This window comes from Centruroides sculpturatus, unplaced genomic scaffold (genome assembly GCF_000671375.1).
Source record: "Centruroides sculpturatus isolate CEXI.00-Female unplaced genomic scaffold, Cexi_2.0 scaffold1059, whole genome shotgun sequence".
NCBI lineage: Eukaryota > Metazoa > Arthropoda > Arachnida > Scorpiones > Buthidae > Centruroides > Centruroides sculpturatus.
In genome coordinates this window covers 82,928-105,427 of record NW_019385429.1, presented here as the reverse complement: position 1 = coordinate 105,427, position 22,500 = coordinate 82,928, and the positions used below count along the sequence as shown (strand labels likewise).

The following is a 22,500-nucleotide window of genomic DNA, read 5'->3' as shown; positions in this document are numbered from 1 at the left end:
AACATGCATGCAATAGAAATCTTTTTAGTTACATATATAAGATATATAATATTTTATAAGTGTTTATAATTATATTAAATATAATATATATTAATACAAAGTTTTTTTAAACAAACTTTTAAATATTTAAATATTATTTTTTTAGCCACAGTCATCTCCCACAAAACCAATAATATTTGCTGAATGGGCAACTGGTTCCTGCATTCCTCCTGAACCAGAAGTTTTAGAAAAGCACATTGATTCTATAGTTGAGGTTAGTATAATTTTATAATTTAATTTTTTAATAAATAAAATTTACTATATTTATTTTCATCATAATTAAGATACTTCAACTGATTTAATTTATACTTATTATTTTTTTTTCTTTTTGAATTGAATTTATTTGATTTTATGAATGAAACTTAGATATTCATGAATCCTGTTGGCATTTCAAATAAATTTTGTTTTTGTGAGCATTAAAAGAATGTGGTTTTGCCAGAAGTCCATAAATTGTCTTCCAATATAAAGATACTATTTTTAACTCTAAGCTCTGAAAATTTCTTCTTTCTATGTACTGTACCTGGAAACAAAAATTTTTTACCCCTAAGGCTACGAGGAGAATTTGTACAGAAAAACTATTCAAACAACTTTTTCTTTGGCTGCTTTCATCTCTAACAGATTAAGCCAATTTTGGCTTAATCTGTTAGAAATTAGTCTCATGTTTAAAGAGTTAAACATTTAAACTATTAAATTATTAGTGCAAACTTAGCCAATAAAACATTGTTTTATTGACAATGATCTAGCAATGTTTTATGAATTATTTTCAAATTATTCATTCAATTTTTATAGAAAAAAAATCTAAATAAATGTATTAAGAACAGTAATAGCATTATATTTATGGCCATGGGTTATCTACTTTTATACAAGTTTTCATCTGATGAAGTAAATAAATATATTTAGCATATAAAAGTAATATATTTTATTACTTTTAAAGACCTTAAAGATAATTTATGGTGTATTTATTGTATCTTTTTGGAAGTCATTGACTATCCTATTATGCCTACGTTCAATTTTATATAAGAGGAAGAATAAGAGTCAAACAATTTTATTAAACTATAATCGAATTTCTATAATGTTTTCTTTAAAAATATTGTAAAATTTTAAAATTTGTTTTAAATGATTATTTTCCCTTATTTCATAAATATTCAATTTAACAAAGTCGTATTTGAATTGAATAAAATATTAAAATAAAATGATAGAATAATATTTGAATAAAAATTTAAAAGTTAAGTATCATTAATTAATATAGAAAGGAAATTATTTTAAGTGGAAGATTCTTACTGATGTTGGATTACGTGGTTCTCTGCTTAGTGACAATTCATATAATTCATCTTCAGTGTATGCTGTTTCTACAGATAACTGAAAAAATTATCAAAAATTTTAAATTAAAAATTTTATAAAATTACATTATTTTAAAAGATTAAATCACTTTTTTATTTTAAATTAAACTAATTTAAAATTATCTAATACATGACAAATTTTTGATGATAGGCTAAAAACAAGTTACCACCAAATGGGCAAAGTAATACGAAGTTGTTCGGCCAAATTTTTGTTTCAGACAAAATATGGTTACACAATGAAATTTGGAAGAAAGAAGAAAGATTGCGGTGTGGATAGAAGTCTTTCAGTCATCTTTGAGAAAGAAGTTACAAGAGTGGTACAAGAATCCTCCATGTTTAACTATTTGTCACATATATGAGAAATTTGATCAAACAGTCTAATTGCAAATAACTTAAGGGGAACAACGTAGTTATTAGAATGGAAAATAAAATTGTAGGTGTTCAAGCAGCAGTCCTGAACAGCCTGAAAAACTATTCCTAGATTAGAACTGGAAACCAGTATCTTTCAAGAATTGCTTTGCAGAATTTTCCATTTTGATTTGTGAATGAAGCATTAGCACATTGAAATAATTTACTGCAAGCACTTTCAAATCTTGATAAAAACACTTGCATAAGAGGAGGATTAATTTAAATTAAAATATATAGTTTATTAAATTAATAATAAAAGCAGTTACCATTTGAGTGATAACATATTTTGCACAATCTTTCATTATAGTACTAATTCAATAAAAATTGAAATGTTCTATTTTTATATATTAGTAGTCATCATCACCATATAAAAATAGATAGATTTAATTAGGTTAAAGTATAATAATTTTTAAATGTAATTTGAATATTTTGAATTATGATAAATTATAATATTGTCATTTATATATTTTTAGATTTACATTATCATCTCAATTTTTTAGGAATCTGTTGTTAATTATTGGTAACATTTTCAAAACTTCATTGCTTAAAATGGCCATTCAAAATATTAAATTTTAAATAGCCATACATTAAATAGAATAACAATTTTGAAACAACAGCTGATGATAATATTTCCAATAATAATTAGTAACAAACTCCTAAAAAGTATTTATATATTTTTAGATTTATAATATTGATGAAAATACAGAGTCAATATACATGTCAGTTTTTAAACTATAATATTCTGGGACAAATTAAATTAATTTAATAAACATTCAACAATAAAAAATTGAAACACATAGTAAACAATCAGTTCTGAGTTTGAGACTTCTGTTATAGAATATAGTAGCAGATAAATTAGCAATCTGAGCATTGATACATTAACAAAATTTTGCATCTAAATACCTGTATATAATTTAATTGAATTTATTGATTTAAGTATTAAATCAAGCTAGCAAATTTATCAATGATTAAATACATCTGGTGTACTAGGTAAGCATATTTAAGCTAATTAGAAGCAATTTGTTAAATCTAAATTTGGTATATCTGAAAAAGATCTGAAATGTGTAAAAGACAATCTGCTATATATCTGCCACTATATGAGGATTACTAATAAAAATCTCATTCTTAATCACTTCATTTTCAGATTTTAAAATTATGGCTAGATTATAACACATCTTTACATATTTAACATTAATTTAAAATGTTATAAATTGCTAAATTTAGTGGCAATTAATTTTGAACACAAATGAATAAAAATCAAGACACAACTGATGGTGTTCATACTCTTGTATAATTACCTCAAAACAATAAAAATAAATAAAGAATAATGTTCTAGATATAATTTTATAAAGTGTCACAAAGTGTCAGTAATATTAAATTCCATAGAATTATTCCAACAATATGAAAACATTGCTTTGCAATAACATACCTACAAGTAGATTGATACATTCTACATAGACTGTGTTCCTGTTATAAATGAAGCACATCCAGATAAGCAAATATAATGATAAATCATAATATCAAACACATTCACAAGATGGATGATTCTGAATTATTGCAGAATTATTATTAATTATATGTAGAGGACATATAACATATTTATAAACAGCATATAATATCAATAATATACAGCAGTGCATATTTAAATCTGTATCTAAAAAAAATATTTTACTTTTAATAACCAGAGCATGAAAATGACATTAAATAACAGTGAAACAATGATGTAAATTTGAATTCTCTATTGTTTTCTCCCAAAACATGGTAGATATATTTTGTATTTTTTAAAATTAATGTCATTCAAATATAATTAAGTTAGAGAGATCTATTCAAATATATTTAAAAGTACTGAATATTCCATTTTCAAATTGAAGTCAATAAAAAGTATCAAGTAAAATCCAATAATAAACTGAAATTTTTGTTCAAATTAAATAATCACAATATCATAAAATGAAGATATTCCTGAGTGTCATTTGCACTCTTGATATTTGAAAAGCATGCCACATTTATGAGTCAGAATCCTTTGCATATACAGTCGACCCCTATAACGCGGGTTCATATCATGCGGATTCATATATCGCGGTGAAAATATTGCGACCGTATTCATATAAAGACACTAAAAGACACTCGCAAAATGTGGTAAAACGTCATTGCCAACTTGTGTCACGATAGGATTGGTCAAATCTGGACCAACAGTGGACAAGCAGTCAAACTATTTATATGCTACAGAGAGTTTAGGTGGGTAAGTTGAGTTTACTATCGTCTGTACAGTATATAAATTAGGTACTGTAAGTCTAATACAGTACTATAATTTTATACATTTCTTGTGAAAAAAACATTTCTTATTCAATAAAAATTATTTCTATTAATGATGTCTCCAAAGTTCAGCGAATTTTTCGCAGAAAAATAACTTATCAGAAAACGCGCCCGCCATTTGGCACGCTGCTCCGTGAAGAAAACAAGCTTAAGCAATGGCGTCGTTGAATGGTGCACACTCAGTAAGTAATCCTACAAATTTTTGTTTATAGTATAGTTTATATGGATTATTTCCAAAAAATTATACGTGTTTTGGAAATCTTGAGTCAAATTAGTCTAGAATCGATTAATTTTATGGAAGAAAACCTTTCAAACAACCGTACTCTGTAAACTGCATATGTGCCGGGAGTTGTGATTGGCTCATATATTTAAGGATTCCTACAACACGAAATTCTTATAAAGTGGAACTTATCTACTGCGTTATGGGGGGATCGACTATAATAAAATTTACCAATTACTTTAAAAAAAGTTAGTTTGAATTTATGTTTTTTAGAATTATTTTTAGATTTTTTAAAAAAGTTCCCACAGTATGAAAAAGTAATAATAAGTATGAACATTTATTTTAATATTTAAAAACATATAATTTTCTGTTAAAGATAAAATACTTTGTACCAGAATAATAATAATGAAATATCATTAGAAAATGATACGTAATGATTTAAAAGTATGCTAAAATAAGCAAATGCTGGTGTGTGTGTATGTATATGTATATAAAATAATTGTCATCCTTTCAATCTTTCTCAATTTTTTTATCATTTAAATATAGTTTAAATGACTACAAATAAACTCAATACTAATAGATTAGTATATTCCTTTTTTTATTTTACATTATTATAAATATATTTATAACCTGTAAAGTTTTTATAAATATTCTATTTAAAAACTTAGATTTAAAAATCTTTGTTAAAGAAGAACAAACCAAATATATATACTGGTTTATTACAAAAAAAAAAATTTTATTTGGTTTATTATTTATAAAAAAGAAAAGAACTAAAATTATCTTGATGAAAAAAATCATTTTATGTATAAATGATTGTAAATATTATTGAAAATTGTTTACTTTTTAATGAAATTAAAAACTGACATGAAACTAATTTTTCAAAATTTATACTGTTCATAAAATATTTTCTTAATAATTCTTTGTTAAAATAATCCACATTTTGTATATAACATTGACACTAAGTATTTGTTGACATAAATAAAAAAAATAAAATAAAATTTCATATTTGAATAATACTTACTCTAAGCGTATTTACTAAATCTAAGTTTACAGAGAGAGAGGGTGTCGAATTTTGGAGTTCCCATAATTCTTGGAATATCAAGGATAATTGTACTATTTTACGAAAATTTATTAATCCATTATCTAAAGTATCAGGAAGCGCAACTTGTAATGATATCAAATCTTTCATATGTACACCACTAAAAAATTTAAATTAATAGCAATTAATTGTTTTATCTAATTACATCATATTTCATTATAAAATACTTATTTTATTTTCAGTGTAAAATTTATAAAAAGTTTCAAAAGTTATTTTTTAATTAAGTAAATATATAATTTAAATAATTTTAAATCTAAATCCACAGTTTTAGATATGATATTAACAATAAATAATAATTGAGATATTAGTTTAATAAATATAATTATGCTTGATAAAAATAGCTATTGTTTATTATATTAATTAATAATTAATATAATAAACAATATTATAATATATAATAAACAAATATTAAAATCACCAATAAATTAATTACAGAATTGGAATGCGAAATCCTTTACTCTCAGCTAATGCTTTTCGATAATTAGTAAAATTTGATGCCGAAGATAACAGGTCTGTCAATTCTTCTAAAGACTTTATAGTCTCGGACGGTACAGCAGCCATAGTCCGAGTCAGTCTGGCCAAAGCACTGTGGCTCAATCCTCCAACAACTGCCATTAATGAATTAAAATTTTGAAGCTGTAGTAATTTCTACAAATAGAATGAATGAGAATATAAAAAATATCAATCTTTTCAATTTTCTTAAATTTTACATAATAAATAATTATATAATTTTTGATTCAAAGAACAAAACTAACTTGCCTTAGCTACAGATACAAATTTAGTGATAACGTCGGCTCTTTGCTGTGCTAATGAGCGACTAAGCACCATACATTGGATCCACTGTGAAAGACCATTAAATAGTGCTATGGATCTTTCTAGTTTAGCGTTATCTTGTAATGTACCAGACTGTGCATAAGCTTTAAAATCTAGAAACTGAATATAAATATGAATTTTAAAGATATGCCAAAATTACCAATAAATTAATTTAAATAGATGTATAAACTAAATTATAATTATAGAATTTCNTGATTGAAAGGTTTTCTTCCATAAAATTAATCGATTCTAGACAAATGACATGAAACTAATTTTTCAAAATTTATACTGTTCATAAAATATTTTCTTAATAATTCTTTGTTAAAATAATCCACATTTTGTATATAACATTGACACTAAGTATTTGTTGACATAAATAAAAAAAATAAAATAAAATTTCATATTTGAATAATACTTACTCTAAGCGTATTTACTAAATCTAAGTTTACAGAGAGAGAGGGTGTCGAATTTTGGAGTTCCCATAATTCTTGGAATATCAAGGATAATTGTACTATTTTACGAAAATTTATTAATCCATTATCTAAAGTATCAGGAAGCGCAACTTGTAATGATATCAAATCTTTCATATGTACACCACTAAAAAATTTAAATTAATAGCAATTAATTGTTTTATCTAATTACATCATATTTCATTATAAAATACTTATTTTATTTTCAGTGTAAAATTTATAAAAAGTTTCAAAAGTTATTTTTTAATTAAGTAAATATATAATTTAAATAATTTTAAATCTAAATCCACAGTTTTAGATATGATATTAACAATAAATAATAATTGAGATATTAGTTTAATAAATATAATTATGCTTGATAAAAATAGCTATTGTTTATTATATTAATTAATAATTAATATAATAAACAATATTATAATATATAATAAACAAATATTAAAATCACCAATAAATTAATTACAGAATTGGAATGCGAAATCCTTTACTCTCAGCTAATGCTTTTCGATAATTAGTAAAATTTGATGCCGAAGATAACAGGTCTGTCAATTCTTCTAAAGACTTTATAGTCTCGGACGGTACAGCAGCCATAGTCCGAGTCAGTCTGGCCAAAGCACTGTGGCTCAATCCTCCAACAACTGCCATTAATGAATTAAAATTTTGAAGCTGTAGTAATTTCTACAAATAGAATGAATGAGAATATAAAAAATATCAATCTTTTCAATTTTCTTAAATTTTACATAATAAATAATTATATAATTTTTGATTCAAAGAACAAAACTAACTTGCCTTAGCTACAGATACAAATTTAGTGATAACGTCGGCTCTTTGCTGTGCTAATGAGCGACTAAGCACCATACATTGGATCCACTGTGAAAGACCATTAAATAGTGCTATGGATCTTTCTAGTTTAGCGTTATCTTGTAATGTACCAGACTGTGCATAAGCTTTAAAATCTAGAAACTGAATATAAATATGAATTTTAAAGATATGCCAAAATTACCAATAAATTAATTTAAATAGATGTATAAACTAAATTATAATTATAGAATTTCATATACATTTAAATCAAAATATATAAGAGTTCTAGTTAGTCATTTTGAAACTGGGTTCTGGAAAATAATTCTGATTTAAGAGAAGTAAAAACTTAAAGTAAAATATATTTTCTTTGACTCAACAGAAATAAATGTTCCTAAAATTTAAATTATAAATATAACAAATATACAATAAAAAAAAAGTTTTAAAATTATGCAATACTGAGTATTTAATTTACTTTATAAATAACATCAAATATATATAAAATAAACATTCCACATTTCCACAAAAAAAAACAAAGATCAAAATAGTCTTGATTATCTAATATTCAGCAAATATAATATTTATGAACATAAGGTAAGGTTAAATTTGACATTCAAATATGATGTCACACTTAATCTATCACCTAAATGTTAAAATAAAGCATTTCTGCAAAACAGAACTACAGTAAACTAATTTATTCACATTTATTGCCAAGACAAAGTAATTTTAAAATAGGCAAATAAAAAAAAATGAAATTAACAATTTTACTACAGAAGAAGAGTCTGATAACAGTGTAATATGAAACTCCTAGACTACAGTTAATATGCTATACGACAGTATATCTTTCAATAGTATCTTTATCTGTAAGGTTAAATTGTTGCCATTATCCTTTCATATTAACTCTTTAAGCTCTCAAAACTCACTCCCTCTCTGTTGCTAATGGCTGAATTGTTTTTACCCCTCAGGCTACAAGGGAAATTTGTATAGCAAAACTAGTCTAACAACTTTTCAATGGGCCAACTTAATTTTCAATGGATAAGACTGATTTTGGCCAATTTCGTGTTTAAAGAAATAAAAGTTCTACTAGAGGGCTTTCAACAGAGCATATTTAGTACAGTGCTTCTATTAAAGTGCAACTGTATAAATAAGCAAAAACTTGATGTGTGATCATTACTGATCAAAATACTTCTGCATAATGATTTTGGTAAACAAATTATCTCAAAAAAAATTTGAGAATCTTTAGGACATCATCATTCTACTAACAATCCAATCCTGTCATAATCTGTCAAAAAATTTTTACATATCATCCTCTTCAGTAGGGATGTTATATTTGAATGACTCCTTTCCCATATTTTTAGCTAATTCTTCTGCCACATGATGAATTATTAACCCATCAACAGGTACTGTACATTTTTTACAAACATTATTAAGTTAAAGCAAACTCAACTTTGCTATCTTTTCTGGTTCATTCTCTTTTACAAATCATGTTCTCATTTTTTTTTCTGTATTTTGATAATTTAACAATCATGCTCTTTTTCAAAATCTTGAATAAAACTGTGTGAAATTTTTAACTGTAATATTTCAATATTTCAGCAATATTTCATTGGCTCATTACTGGCAATAATGATAAAATAATGATAAAATAGGGCTCTTAGAATTCTAAAATTTCAAGTTCATCTTTGAGAGGTGAATATTTGCATATTCTTATATTTGTATTTCTTATATTAATTTCCTTCCTCCATCATGCTAAGAGATACAATACAGTACATTACAGTATTGTGCATTAATTAAGTAGTAATGAAGATCACAGTCTTCAATAATAGCAAACAGCTAGCTTATGAATGAAGTAAACTTAAACTGAAGTACCACATGCAGTATTGAGTGCAGGATTAAAATGAACATTAATGTATTAAGAGTAAAATCTTATATGATTGGACGATTTAATTTAAAATGATTCTGATCATTGTGCTAATGTTTTTATTGGAATCACATGACTTATGGTTGTTATTAACTATCTAAATAAATTCATATTTATCATTAGTAACATAATAATTGTAAGTCAAAGTTTTGTATTATTATTTAATTTACAGTAGACCCCCTATAACACAATAGATACATTCTGTTTTATATGAATTCCGTGTTTTACGAGTCACTTAAATACATGAGCCAATCACAGCCCTGGACGTGTGCAGTTTAGGGACTACAGCTATTTGAAAGGTTTTCTTCCATAAAATTAATCGATTCTAGACTAATTTGACTCAACATTTCCAAAACATGTATAATTTTTTGTGAATAATCCATATAAACTATGCTATAAACAAAAAATTGTAGGATTACTTACCGAGTGTGCACTGTTTGACGACGCCATTGCTTAAGCTTGTTTTTGTCATAGAGCTTGTCATCGAATGGCGCTCGCACGTTTCATGATAAATTATTTTTTTTGTGAAAAATTCGCTGAACTTTGGAGACATCATTAATATAAATATAATTTTTATGGCCGTTAAATAATAAATGGATTTTAGTAGGTCTGCTGCTCGTTTAAACTCAATGGTTTGTGCAATATCTGCTATTGGTCTAGATTCGACCAATCCTGTCACAATACGACTCGGCAATGACGTTTTACCATATTATATGAATCTCTTTTAGCATGTTTATACGAATACGATCCCAAGTTTTTTGCTGTGTTATACAAATCCGTATTATATGAACCTGTGTTACAGGGGAGTCTACTGTACTTGTTTTTGAGATGTATTGATTCTCATAATATTAGTATTAAACTGATAATATTTGTGATTACCTGCTGATTCACTGTGTTCATGTGTATATATTAAATGAGATGTCATTTACTCTTATATTTTATATGTAAATAAAAATCAAATTACAAAAATATGTCTACACTACTTAGAAGTATATGTATTTAGATAAAGACGTATAGATTGTTCATTTAATTATTGCTATAGAATAACTAAAATAAAGACTATAGAAGAACTGTAGTCTAAAAACTTAAATATTACAGATGCATATAAATAAACAGATGAAGTCATTATTCTCTATAGAAAGAGAAAAGTTTTGCATAATCATAAAGTTTCTAGTATTTCTATCTATTTATATAAAATTATATTATTAAATATCTGCTTTGTAACAACTGAAACAAAAAAAACTGTAGTTTAATATAAACATATAAAATGAATATATTATGTAGAATATGATCTGCAATATTGTTAATATCTATTTTATCACAATACACAAATATGCAAGTCATGTTACCTGTGCAATTTGGTTTTAAATAAAAATAAGTTATTTGGGAACATTAATTAAATGTATAGAATCATCCTAAAATGAATCATGATGGTTGTTGTCAGCAAAAACAACGATTTTTATATCTAAAATATTTGTAATGTGTAAATAATGCTGAAGCATTTAAATTAAAGCAGGAGTGTCCAACCTTTTTGTTTCTCTGGGCCGCATTGGAAGAAGTCAAGGAGTTTTGGGCCACAAGTATATATAATATATACTTGTGGCCCAATATACAAGTATATTTAAAAATTAACATATCTAGATTATAATAATAAGTATTAAAACGTTATCAAGAAAAAAGGATATTTTAAAAAATTACTTCTACAGACACTTTCAATTTTTACTTAGAAATAGATAAATTCCTTTATTTAAAGAGACTAAAGAAAATTTATTTGAAAAAAACAAATATTTGTTTTATTTGGGTCTCTAATTAATAAAAAGCGACGAAAGGCCATTTTAAAGTGCATTTTTATTCAATTAATATAATTATAATTAATATGTAGCCGAAAAAGTAGCCAAAGCGCCAAATGATATTTTTTATGTCAAGCAAAAAAAAAAAGTAGCCACATTTGGCCCAATGTTGCCAAATCTTGCAATGTTGGAAGAAATACTTAATAAAGCTGGAGTTGTGAATCAAAGGATTATAGACCCAAGTGCTGGGAAAAAGAGGACAAAAGATAAAGAAGTGAAAAAAGGTTGAAAAATTGTGTCCATATTTGCTTAACAGAAGATCTATTTAACGTTTCTCACTACTACATCTTTTGTCCTTTCTCATCTTTCCCTCCTTTTCCCAAATTTGGGTCTATAATCCTTTGAGTCGCAACTCCAGCTTTATTTAGTAATCCTTCTGCATTCACACATCTCCAAGTATTTGAGAATATTTTCTTTCCACTCAAAAATAAAATATGAATAAAGGTTTACGGCTTTGTGAAACTTTTTTTGAGTTTATGCCGTTGAAACAAATAAATAATAAAAAAATTAAAACATTTGTCAGTTTTGTTTACACATTTATTGGGCCGCATTGGAACTTGCCTTGGGCTGTGAGTTGGACACCCCTGAATTAAAGCATTTATATAAGTTTCCCAAACAACAGAGTTTGACAAAAACATTACACCAAGAATGAGACACTGGAACGTAATGAATTTGACATAGTTAACAAACTATGTCATAATCAACAACAATTTGACATAGTTAACAAACTATGTCATAATCATAGCATTTTTGCTATGATTATGACATCATAGCAAAAATATAATTTCCCATGGAACAATTATACAATTTAAAGGAATCTTTAATATCTTGTATAACCTCTTTGTAATGATACATGTTTATTATACATGTTATATATTGTATGACCTCCTCTCATGGGTACATGTGAGTATATAATCAGACATGAAATCATTCAGGCATCATATTGTATCTTATGACAGATTTTGCCCACAGTTGTTGCAAATGCCATTCCAGATTCTTGTTGATAGCCAAATGGTATCCCATCTGCTCACATAAATGCCTGATGGGTGACAAATACGGAAACTGAGCAGGCCATATTTTAACAACTGCTATGGTATTTGGCTCATTTTAGTTTTAAAAGTTATGGCTTTCATAGACAAAAAACATCCAGTTTATTTTAGAATTCAGTGTCCAAAAAGTTACTCTGCAGTGGAAAAGGTTTAAGTGAAGTTTTAATAAAAGTGAAGGTTTACATACAATATTGCAACATATACAGTAAATGTCAGAAATGTCTCCCAGAGACCCAAAAGTCTGGAGGAGTAAGGTCTGGAGACTTAGCAGAACAAGATTCCATGGAAGATTATGTGATCAGCAAAGAAGTTTTCCAAAAACTGTAATTCAAAAACTAGAACATCTGTGAGCAAACAGTAATGCAATCTACTGCAAAGTGGAAACATAAAACACACAACTTATATGTATGGCATTGCATAAGAGACCCATAACTTTAATGTCATTAAAAATTTCTCTCTGCACAGTAACTTTTCAGACATCCTGTACATTTCTGCATTCAATTTGCATTTTGAATAATTTTATTTTCTTATTTAAAAATCAAATCATAAAATTAACACGGCATTTTAAACACTGTAGAATACATTTTTTCATAAATTAAAATGAATTATCTGACAAATATCAAAGGCATGCATAATTAACAATCTTCCAAACTTTAACTTTGTGATTACATAAATTATTTATATATAAAATATTCACATCTGTATACTTACTGTAATTCTTCTCATAACTTTATGTTCTAAATAAGTCAAATGTTCAGCTAGTTCTCCAGCTTCTAAATGATCAAATACTAAAGAGACTTTTCTAGTATGCTTTGCAGGTGGATTCCTGACTGAAATGTTTCTTGTCCAATCATAGGAAGGCCTGTAATATGTTAAATATTTATATAAAAATGCCACAGAAAAGTATATATCTATATNAAATAAAAAAGGTTTTTGAAATTTATTGAAGTTATGAAATTAAAAAATAAAATATTTAACATTAAAAATACATTAGTATTCAAGAATCTTTAATTAATCTCCATAAAGAACTTGAATGTTATATTAACAAACTATCTTCTGGAGAACCAACCTGAGCAAGTATCTTGTTCTCTATTGCTCAAGTACTTTCAGACACCACCCAACATCAACTTTTTTTTTTTTTTTTAATAGATCACTAAGGAATTTGATATTTTAAGTGTTTTCAAAATCTTTTATTCTATCATCTTTCATTTTCTTGTTCTTAAAAATATTCTAAACCATTATGCAGACAAATTCTATAAAGTGCCCTCTCTCAGGCCTTTGTTTAATCAAAACATTTCTTTTTCTTCCTTCTTTCTTCTCATCTGGTTACCTGTTTCCAACTCGTTAACATCACAGATTGGGATGTGTTGTCAATTACCTCCATATTGCAATTTTTCTTACAAATCCACACCTTTTCTATCATTCTGATAGTTTCCTGTCCTAAATTTATTCCCCTAAGTGTGAATCCCTCCAATTAATTTTGTCTTATCTAATGCCATCTCCACTAAAGATGTTGCTATTTTACCTTTCTTACAGTTATCTAAATGTTCTTTGAGTTTGGTGTTTAGGATTCTCCTCTTTGCACCAATGTAAAATGCTTGCTTTTACAATTTTTGTTTTATTGGTTTAAAACATAATATAAAAACTTGAGAAACAGGTAACAAAAAAGTTTCATTATTTTATTCTATTCTATTGTAACCCCAATATGGATTTTATATCAAATTTGGCTTCACACATGCACACTTTAAACAGTATATGTTATCTTTAGTTAAATTTATAATTATATTCTAATTCTTACATCATTCTATTCTTGTAGCAACTTATGAAGCTCTATCAATCTATATCAAAAATATTTTTGTCATTAAATTGATTTGCTGGAATTATGAAAGGTGATATTTTGTTTTCTTTTATTGATATTATGTATATTCTCAACTTGTCCACTGTGTCTTGTTGTTTTCTTTGTCATTTAAACTGCAAAGATGTTTCTCTTAATGTAAAAAAGGAGATATCTTAAGAACGTTCTTCTTTCATGTTATTTTCTCAAACATTTTGTAGAAATTTGGGCTCATGAGTCCACATAATGTAAAGGGACTCTTTTCCTCATTTGATGTGAAGATGAGGTTGACTGGCTCAAAAGTACTTGAGCATTAGGGAATGAACTATTTTCTCAGGTTTGTTTTTCAAAAAAAAATAGTTAAAATAGTATTCAGTTATCAATCTTTGATCTCCAATGCTCAAATCAGCAATATCGATATAATAATTCCTTTTGTATATAATCAGTAAAAAACAAATTAGATGATCATACAAAATTTTGATAAAATATGCAGACAGCTATTTTTAAGTATGATGATTTGTTAAAAAGAAAACTAAATTGAAAAATAAATATCATATTATTATTCTGTTGAAACTTTAATATAGTATTATAAGAGTAAAATGCCAATGAATACTTGTAAAGAGATCATACTCTTAAATATTAAATAAATCCTTCGATATATGTGAATTATTAAATGTACAATTTGGCATTGTAAACAACACTGACATCACCAAACTGTATGATTTTTAAACTCTCAAACTCATATAAGTTTTAAAAAACTTGGCTGACAATATTTACAATTTATAAGAACATCAAATATCACAAAATACAAAAACAAAGTTTTTTGTATGTTCGTGACAATTATGTTTTTATAAATCATAAATTTCATTACTACTTACACACACACACACACACACACACACACCTGTTACAAAAACTTGAACCACATATATCTGTCAATAAAATTAGAACTCTTTAAGGAAATCAAATGAATCTTTTGCAAATTTATAAATACAATATTTGTTCAGAAAAAAATTTATAATTAACAGTTAATATGTACTCCATTAAGTGCAATACATCTTTCAATTTTTATAAAGGCATCAAATCTTTGACCAAGTTCAAACAATTTAAAAAATAAATTTATCCAAATTTTTTCTATTGCTCTATTTTGGTTAAATTCAGTTTATGCAGAAATTCTCTTTCAATGAGATGCTGGAGTACTTTTCATTTATTCCAATTCTGTGGACATTATTTATTATTTTTCACTTCACCAGCAAACAAATAAGTCCACAAAATTTTTCCTGACTTGTCAAAAGCATATTATATATCTTATTGTGACCTCGGCAAAAAATCCTTGACTTCTGACACCAGTGTGACTGGAGGGTGGGCACCTTTTAGTGCCTTGTCAGGACTGACACCACCATATCCTGATTGACATGGAAGCTGAGACAGTGTGTCGATTCAGTCACGCAAGCAGCTTCATATGTGGGCGATCGGATCCAGGATGGAGATGGGTTGAGAGACAGCGTACAGGAAGTGAGTCACTCAGGTACCAAGTTAACAACTAATAACGATTTAATTATGTAGACAATATGATACAATTTACAGTTAGAATTTGTTACAGTTTGTTAGGCCTTAACTTCAAGGGATCTTTAAACGAAAGTGGTCACAAGAGAGATAGTTTACATGAGATTTGTGTGGCGATAAATACCTTGGGGTGATGATGTTCGAAAATAGTCTGATGCTCATTCTTGGGAGGTGTTCTTGATCATGTAGCAATGTAGCTTAGTCCCCTGAGATAGAGTTCATCTTCAAAATGCATACCCGTAGACGAGGAAGTATCTGTTGAACTGAAGTATCCGCAAGAACTAGGTATATCTGTTGACACTAAATTAGGCACTACATAAGGGATGATATTCTGTTGAGGGACTGGTGACGACTGCCTAAACTTGTTTTTCTGGCTATATTGACTTGGAGAAATCAAGATAGTAGGTCAGGACATTATGAGAAAACGTCACTTTTACTGCTGAGAACTTAACAAATGATTTACTCCCAGGTGTGAAAGTTGATGTTATGACATTAAATTGTTTATGTTGAAGTCCGATTTCTCACATTATCAATAGAGGTCATTTCTATTAATTTCAATTTACAGTTAAAAAATTATAATAGTTTTGCTTAAATGTATAAGTTATTCAATTGTTTTTTGTAACAGATTTTAATTCTTATTGTTTGAAATCCTTCACTTTAGTGTCACATTTGAGTTGGTGTTATTTTAGAGGTGAACAATGATACTAAATCAAGATTTAACTATATATGAATCTCAAAAATGTGATCATGCTTTAATTTTTCAGTATTCTTTCAAAATAAACTGTATATGAAATACTTATTAATCAAATTAAATTTCAAATCTAAGAAACTACTTTGTGAAGAAACAGACAAGTCTCCTGTAAATTTACTTCAAAACAAAATATATATAAATTCTGTGAGTTTGTTAAATATATATATATCATATACTAAGACATTGCTTGACTTTGTCATATCATGATAAAATTGAAGCAGAGCCTGAAGGAAAGAAGTGGTCCCTACACCTGTTAAGCATTCAAAAGAGGCAATTGCAAGTTATCCTCATACTTGCAGGCCATGGGAGATACAATCCTTGTATTGGCCAGGTATAGAGAGATGATCCAAAAACAAAGCAATCAATGGCAATTGCTTTGTTCTTGTGTTTTATTTGTTTTTTGCACCTATTTTCTGTTAGGTGCATGTAATACTGTTTTTATTTTTGACCCCTAGGCCTAAATTCCATTAGGTGTCCTCATCGCAATAGAGAGCATGGATATTGTCATTGGAATACCTTTGTATATCAAAAACGAAGTCATGAACTCCTATTTTTACTTTTCTGGCTCTATTACAGATAACAGAGGGAAAGTATGGCGATTGGTCAAAATATGACCCCCCCAAGATTTTTACGTTTTTGGACTCAGGGGACCTTGAAACATCAAGAAATGCAAAAACATTAACATCCATATATACAGGGAAAAAAACTTGTGTGTGTGTGTGTGTGTTTTTGGGGGGATATGATTTTGTTTACCCTCTTTGCTCTTGTAAATCTTTCTAATATACAAACCTTCCTGCAAAACTTCTGAAATTTTGCAGAAAGGTTTGTATATTAGAAAGATTCATGCTATTAAATTTTGGTGGTTTAAGGTCAGCAGGATGAGGAGATAAAGGGTGATTGTGTATCATATCTTGAATAGGGTCAAACTTAATGATGATTTTACTGGAAAATGGCAAAGTTTAATCAAAACCTATCAAATGGATTTTGAGAACAAACAATTCTGAATGCCTCACAGAAGCTTCACTAACGCACCACTTCAAATATAATGCTTAATATGATCATGTAGTATTTTTATATTGATCACAAAATTTATTTGTTTGAAGTTTTTGTTTTAATTACTATTAAAGATTAAAAAAGTAGCTGAAAATTATTTAGCATTCTTCTAAGTAATTTTTCTAATGCCTTTAGCTAACTTTGTTTGAATAATATGACATGATTTTCTAAATTTAGATAATTATTTTTTAATAACTCAGTAGAGTCTTATGCTGAGTGAATGATTTTATTCACTTATATTTTTAATAAATTTCAGAAGTACTTACAAAATTCTTCAAATATTTACTGATATTAAAGAATCAGATAATACCCAAAATGTTGAAATATATATTTTAAAATTAATTAGTATGCTACATGAATGTGATACTAGAATTTGAAACTTTATTTATTTTTTCTATGATATAATAGTATTATATATTTTGTTGAATTAGATATATTTCCATTGATTCTTCAATTTCATATTTATCAATTTTGATATATTTCAGTTTTTTGTGATGGTTATAGATTTACTTATGTAGAATAATTAAATACTGTAGTATAATAATTTAATGAAGTCTGTAATGTTTATCCCGTGAACAGGGAATGAAAAAGTGTTAATTAAAGTATCATCTTATTTGGAAATAAGTTAAGTGATTATATTTATTGATATTTTAAAGGTATTTTTTTAATTATTATTTTATTATAAAATTATTATTTTTGCATTTTATTATGCAAAATAACATGCACACTTAAACATAATTATTATTAGACTTATTTGAAGAATGTTTTGATCAAAAATGTAAATATTTTTCTAATTAATTTTAAAATAAATTCTAATTTTCTATAAATATATTTCAAAAAACATACAGTTTTGATAAGTCTACAAGTTCAGCTAATCCACTGAAACCTTTTTCTTGAAGTTTTTGTTGAAAGTCAAGAAGGATGGAAGAAAGTTCTCTATTCTGATCAAAGTGGATGGAAAAGGTAAAGATCCAGTACCTAGATTTAATTAATTGAAAAATAGAACTTAAAAAATTATCACACAAATTCCAAAAGTTTTAAAATAATTTAACTATATTTATTACTCTTTTTATTCAAGAAAATGAAAAAATTAATAATGAGATTTTTAAAAGATTTTAAAATAAATAACAATTTTAAATATCAGATTTAATTTATTTTTTTATTAATTATCGATAAAACTATTACACAATTATTAATAAAATTAAGAGTGCCAATAAATGTGATTAAATGTAATTTAGTGACACTATAACCTAATTATTACCTTATATTATAATTATCAAACAATCAGATAAACACCTTTCATTGATCTTTACAAAACCCATAAGGTATTTATTATTGAAATAAATGATTACATACATATAAAAATATTGTGTGTGTATTAACTTATAAATTTTGTTTTTGAAGGACAAACACAAGCAAATATTAAAGTATCCTTAAATGTTATAATTTGAGACTTCAAAAACTTCAAAATCAAATATACAATTTTAATTATACTTATTTTTTTGGCAAAAAATTTTTCCAAAATAAAATGATGATACTTAGAAGAAAAGTTATGCAATTCAGAAATTCAGAAAAATTGGAAACATTGTATATAAGTAGAGTAGTTCATCCACAACACAAAACTATTCTTTGTTCATGCCATATTACAGTTTCAGAGAAAAAATTATCTTTGAAAACAATGTTATTTCTTGTTTCTGCAGAATAATTGCTGATCAGTGAGATATATCAAAAAAAGTTTAAACAAAAGTTGCATCTCTTTTTTTGTCTACAAAACTGCATATAGATAAGCATCAAGAAATTCATGTTCTTTGAGTTACTCCCACCACCAACTCATAACAGATTTTCATACATTATCTTATTTATCATGGAATTTGCAAAGTAGTGTAATAAAATAACATCTCAAGCAGTGTATGTATATTTCTGTTTGAAAAAGGTTACAAAGTAGTATTTTCACATAAATTTACAAAATACAAAACTCTATTTTAAGGGTTAGTGGTAGGGGGAACTCAAAAAACATGAATTTTTCAATACTTATCTGCATGCAGCTTTGTAGACATAAAAAAAAAGTGTCTGAGATGCAACTTTCATTTAAACAATTTTTCTATATAGCTCACTAATTGGCAATTATTCTGCAAAAACAAGAACCTCTGAAATCATATGGCACAAACGAAAAATAGTTTTGTGTTGTGGATGAACTACTCTACTTTTACACAATGTTTCAGATTTTTCTGAATTTCCAAGTTGCCTAACCTCCCTTGTTAATTAATATGTTTACATTGTTAATTCAATACTATCCTATTTTGTGTCAGCACTTGTTTTGATTCTTTGAACACCCTGAAGTTTTATGTTTTAAATTTTACCTCCAAAAATGCTGAAGAAAATAAAAAGTTTATCTCAATAATGATTATAATAAGGAAAAAATAAAAATAAATGTATTACATAATTTTATTTCATTGTATAGCAAATCTCCTATTCTGCAATAAAAATGTTTTTGAAATGTATTATTACAATGACTTCTAAAATATTTTAAAAAAAAATGGACAAATGTATGTAAGGTAATTGTTTTAAAAACAGATGAAAAACATTCTGTAAAAATTCTGTAAAGTAAAAATTTTAAAAATACATTCATCAGACTTAAAAAAAGCAGTAAGAAATGAAATGATAGAGATTTAGTTGAAGTGAGAAAAATTTAAAGATACTGAAAGCATAAAACAATTGTTATTCCTATAAAGAAGACATTCATACTGTAAACTAGAATGTTCCTACTGCTTTTGAATTTTTATAAATTATTGTAGTATATATCACATTATGTAATGTTAACTTAAAATAATAATTTTGCTTGTAGAATGTCTTAAACTGTAGATTGAATAAATTTTTGAAAGCATTGATTCTAGAAATTCAAATAATGTTTCAAACATAAATGTTTACTTTGAACTTTTAATGAAATATTTTTAGATTAGATAATTTAATTTACATGATCAACTAAATTAAATCAAATAGTATTCTTATAAAAGAAATTCTCTTTACAATTTTATGTGTCTTCCCAATATTATAACATTTTAATATATTTAAATAGAACGATGTAATTAACATTATTTCCAGTTTATAACAGCAATTGGCAATTGTAGATATTTTAGATTAGCATTTGAAGGAGTGAAAACTAATTTTTTTCTCTAGCACTTGTTTCTCTGTCAATATTACAAACTTGAGAAAAAAAAAAAATACTTTTTCCATCAAGAAAATATTAATTAAGCTAAACATAATCATGATAAAATATAAATAGATGATAACAATGTTAAAATTAAAAAGTAAAAAAGGGTAACATAAAAGTGAACCCTTTATTTTCAAATACTTTGAAGTAAATTGATATTTTTTCTGAAAATAGAAGAATGAATGAGTTGTACATAAATCCTATCAAATAAAATTATATAGTAAAATATAAGCTTTATTGTAAATATCCTATGTCATTAAAATTATCAGAAATTTACAAATCAAATTCAATAATCTTTTAAATCATTAGATTACTGAATTTAATTTCAAAAATAAATTAAGAAATTTAAATATAATTTCCAAAATAATAAGATAAATACAATGTTTTTTTATTAATGTATTTTAATGAAAACTTTATTAAATCATTTAGTTCTTTTTGACATTAAAACAATATAAAAATCTAAAATTAATTTCTCTTTCATTATATTCTATGTTAAATAAAAAATCGTCGTTTATCCGAAACGTCAGTTATCCGAAAGTGTTCCAGTCGTCAAATTTAAATTTTCGATAGTGCTGTGGCACTGCAATCTTTGGCTACTCCAATATTTTTTTTGTTGTGTGTGTTTTAGCTGGCAGCACTGGCACTTTTGTGTGGTGTTTTTCTGAGGACTGTGTGTCGTGCTAAATCAAACGTTTTTGATACTAGATTAACCTCTAAAGTATAATTTTTTTTGTTTTTATATTTTTCAATATATTTATTTTATTTGTAAAAAATAAAGAAATAATTTTTAAATGATACAATAGCCACGATTATTATTTTAAAAAGTTTACATTAGGCTTAACATCGACAAAAATTCAACATGAAGCAACACGCAATGGAGAAAAATTTCAGCATAAGATAGGTTAATATATTTTTTCGTACATAATCGGTTATCCGAAAAATAAGTTATCTGAACAACCCCAGTCTCCAATTGATTCGGATAAACGACGCTCTACTGTATAAACATAAAACTTTAGAAACACACCTTGTGTTAGTGAATCAAATAAAACTTTATATTAAGTTTTATCTTTAAAATTTTAATAATAATTTTTATATATTTAGTTTTCATATCAAATAGTTACCTGAATGTTTGAGAGATACGAGCACGATAACGATATATTTGACAATCAATTACATTCTTCAAAGAATGTGTACATTTTGGATGACAAGTAAAAGCAGTATCACAATTCCAAAATGTAAATAATTAAGGAAATTAATACAAATGAATGATTTTATTGATAAGTGGTTCATACAGATATTCTCAAACTATAATTATCATTATAACATTAATTTTCTAAATTAATTTAGCCTTTAGAATAAATATTTAATCAATCAAAATAACTGAAAAAACAATTTATCTAAAATGAGATTTATTATTATGTTGGATTTAGTGGGTAATACTCGGTTTAAACCGGTGGCTGTGTACTATGCCGGATCAGAGTCAAGGCATAGCAACCAAAACAAAACTAAAATTAAATAAGTGTGTCAGTGTCTGTATTCAGGAATTTCCTAACAATGTGGCATGTATTCAATATAGTGGCCTTCTGTAGTGTTATGTATGTATTTCTACTCAATTCTAATGTTCCCAGGCTTTTGTGTAGTGTGTGTGGTATCACACCTGTACAGGAAAGAACAACAGGTACAATAACTACCCTATCCATCCTCCATAGATGCCTTATTTCCTGGGCAAGTTCTGTGTACTTGCTAATTTTTTCAGTGCATGTGTTTTGTA

General features: G+C 26.3%; 1 protein-coding gene across 5 annotated transcripts in view; it reads right to left on the bottom strand.

Annotated features, from left to right (window-relative positions):
• The window catches only part of LOC111638895 (ras guanyl-releasing protein 3-like), a 62,383-nt gene that overhangs the window by 15,548 nt on the left and 24,335 nt on the right, over positions 1-22,500 (bottom strand). For 4 of the 5 annotated variants that reach the window (XM_023384663.1, XM_023384665.1, XM_023384664.1 and 1 more), the window contains 10 exons: positions 21,851-21,964; positions 18,365-18,496; positions 13,026-13,176; positions 7,489-7,662; positions 7,163-7,377; positions 6,652-6,829; positions 6,179-6,352; positions 5,853-6,067; positions 5,342-5,519; positions 1,321-1,398 (listed from right to left, as the gene is read on the bottom strand). In XM_023384663.1, the coding sequence (XP_023240431.1) occupies positions 1,321-1,398; positions 5,342-5,519; positions 5,853-6,067; positions 6,179-6,352; positions 6,652-6,829; positions 7,163-7,377; positions 7,489-7,662; positions 13,026-13,176; positions 18,365-18,496; positions 21,851-21,964 (1,609 nt within the window). The remainder of the gene's footprint in view (positions 1-1,320; positions 1,399-5,341; positions 5,520-5,852; positions 6,068-6,178; positions 6,353-6,651; positions 6,830-7,162; positions 7,378-7,488; positions 7,663-13,025; positions 13,177-18,364; positions 18,497-21,850; positions 21,965-22,500) is intronic. The other variant, XM_023384667.1, reaches the window with a different exon arrangement.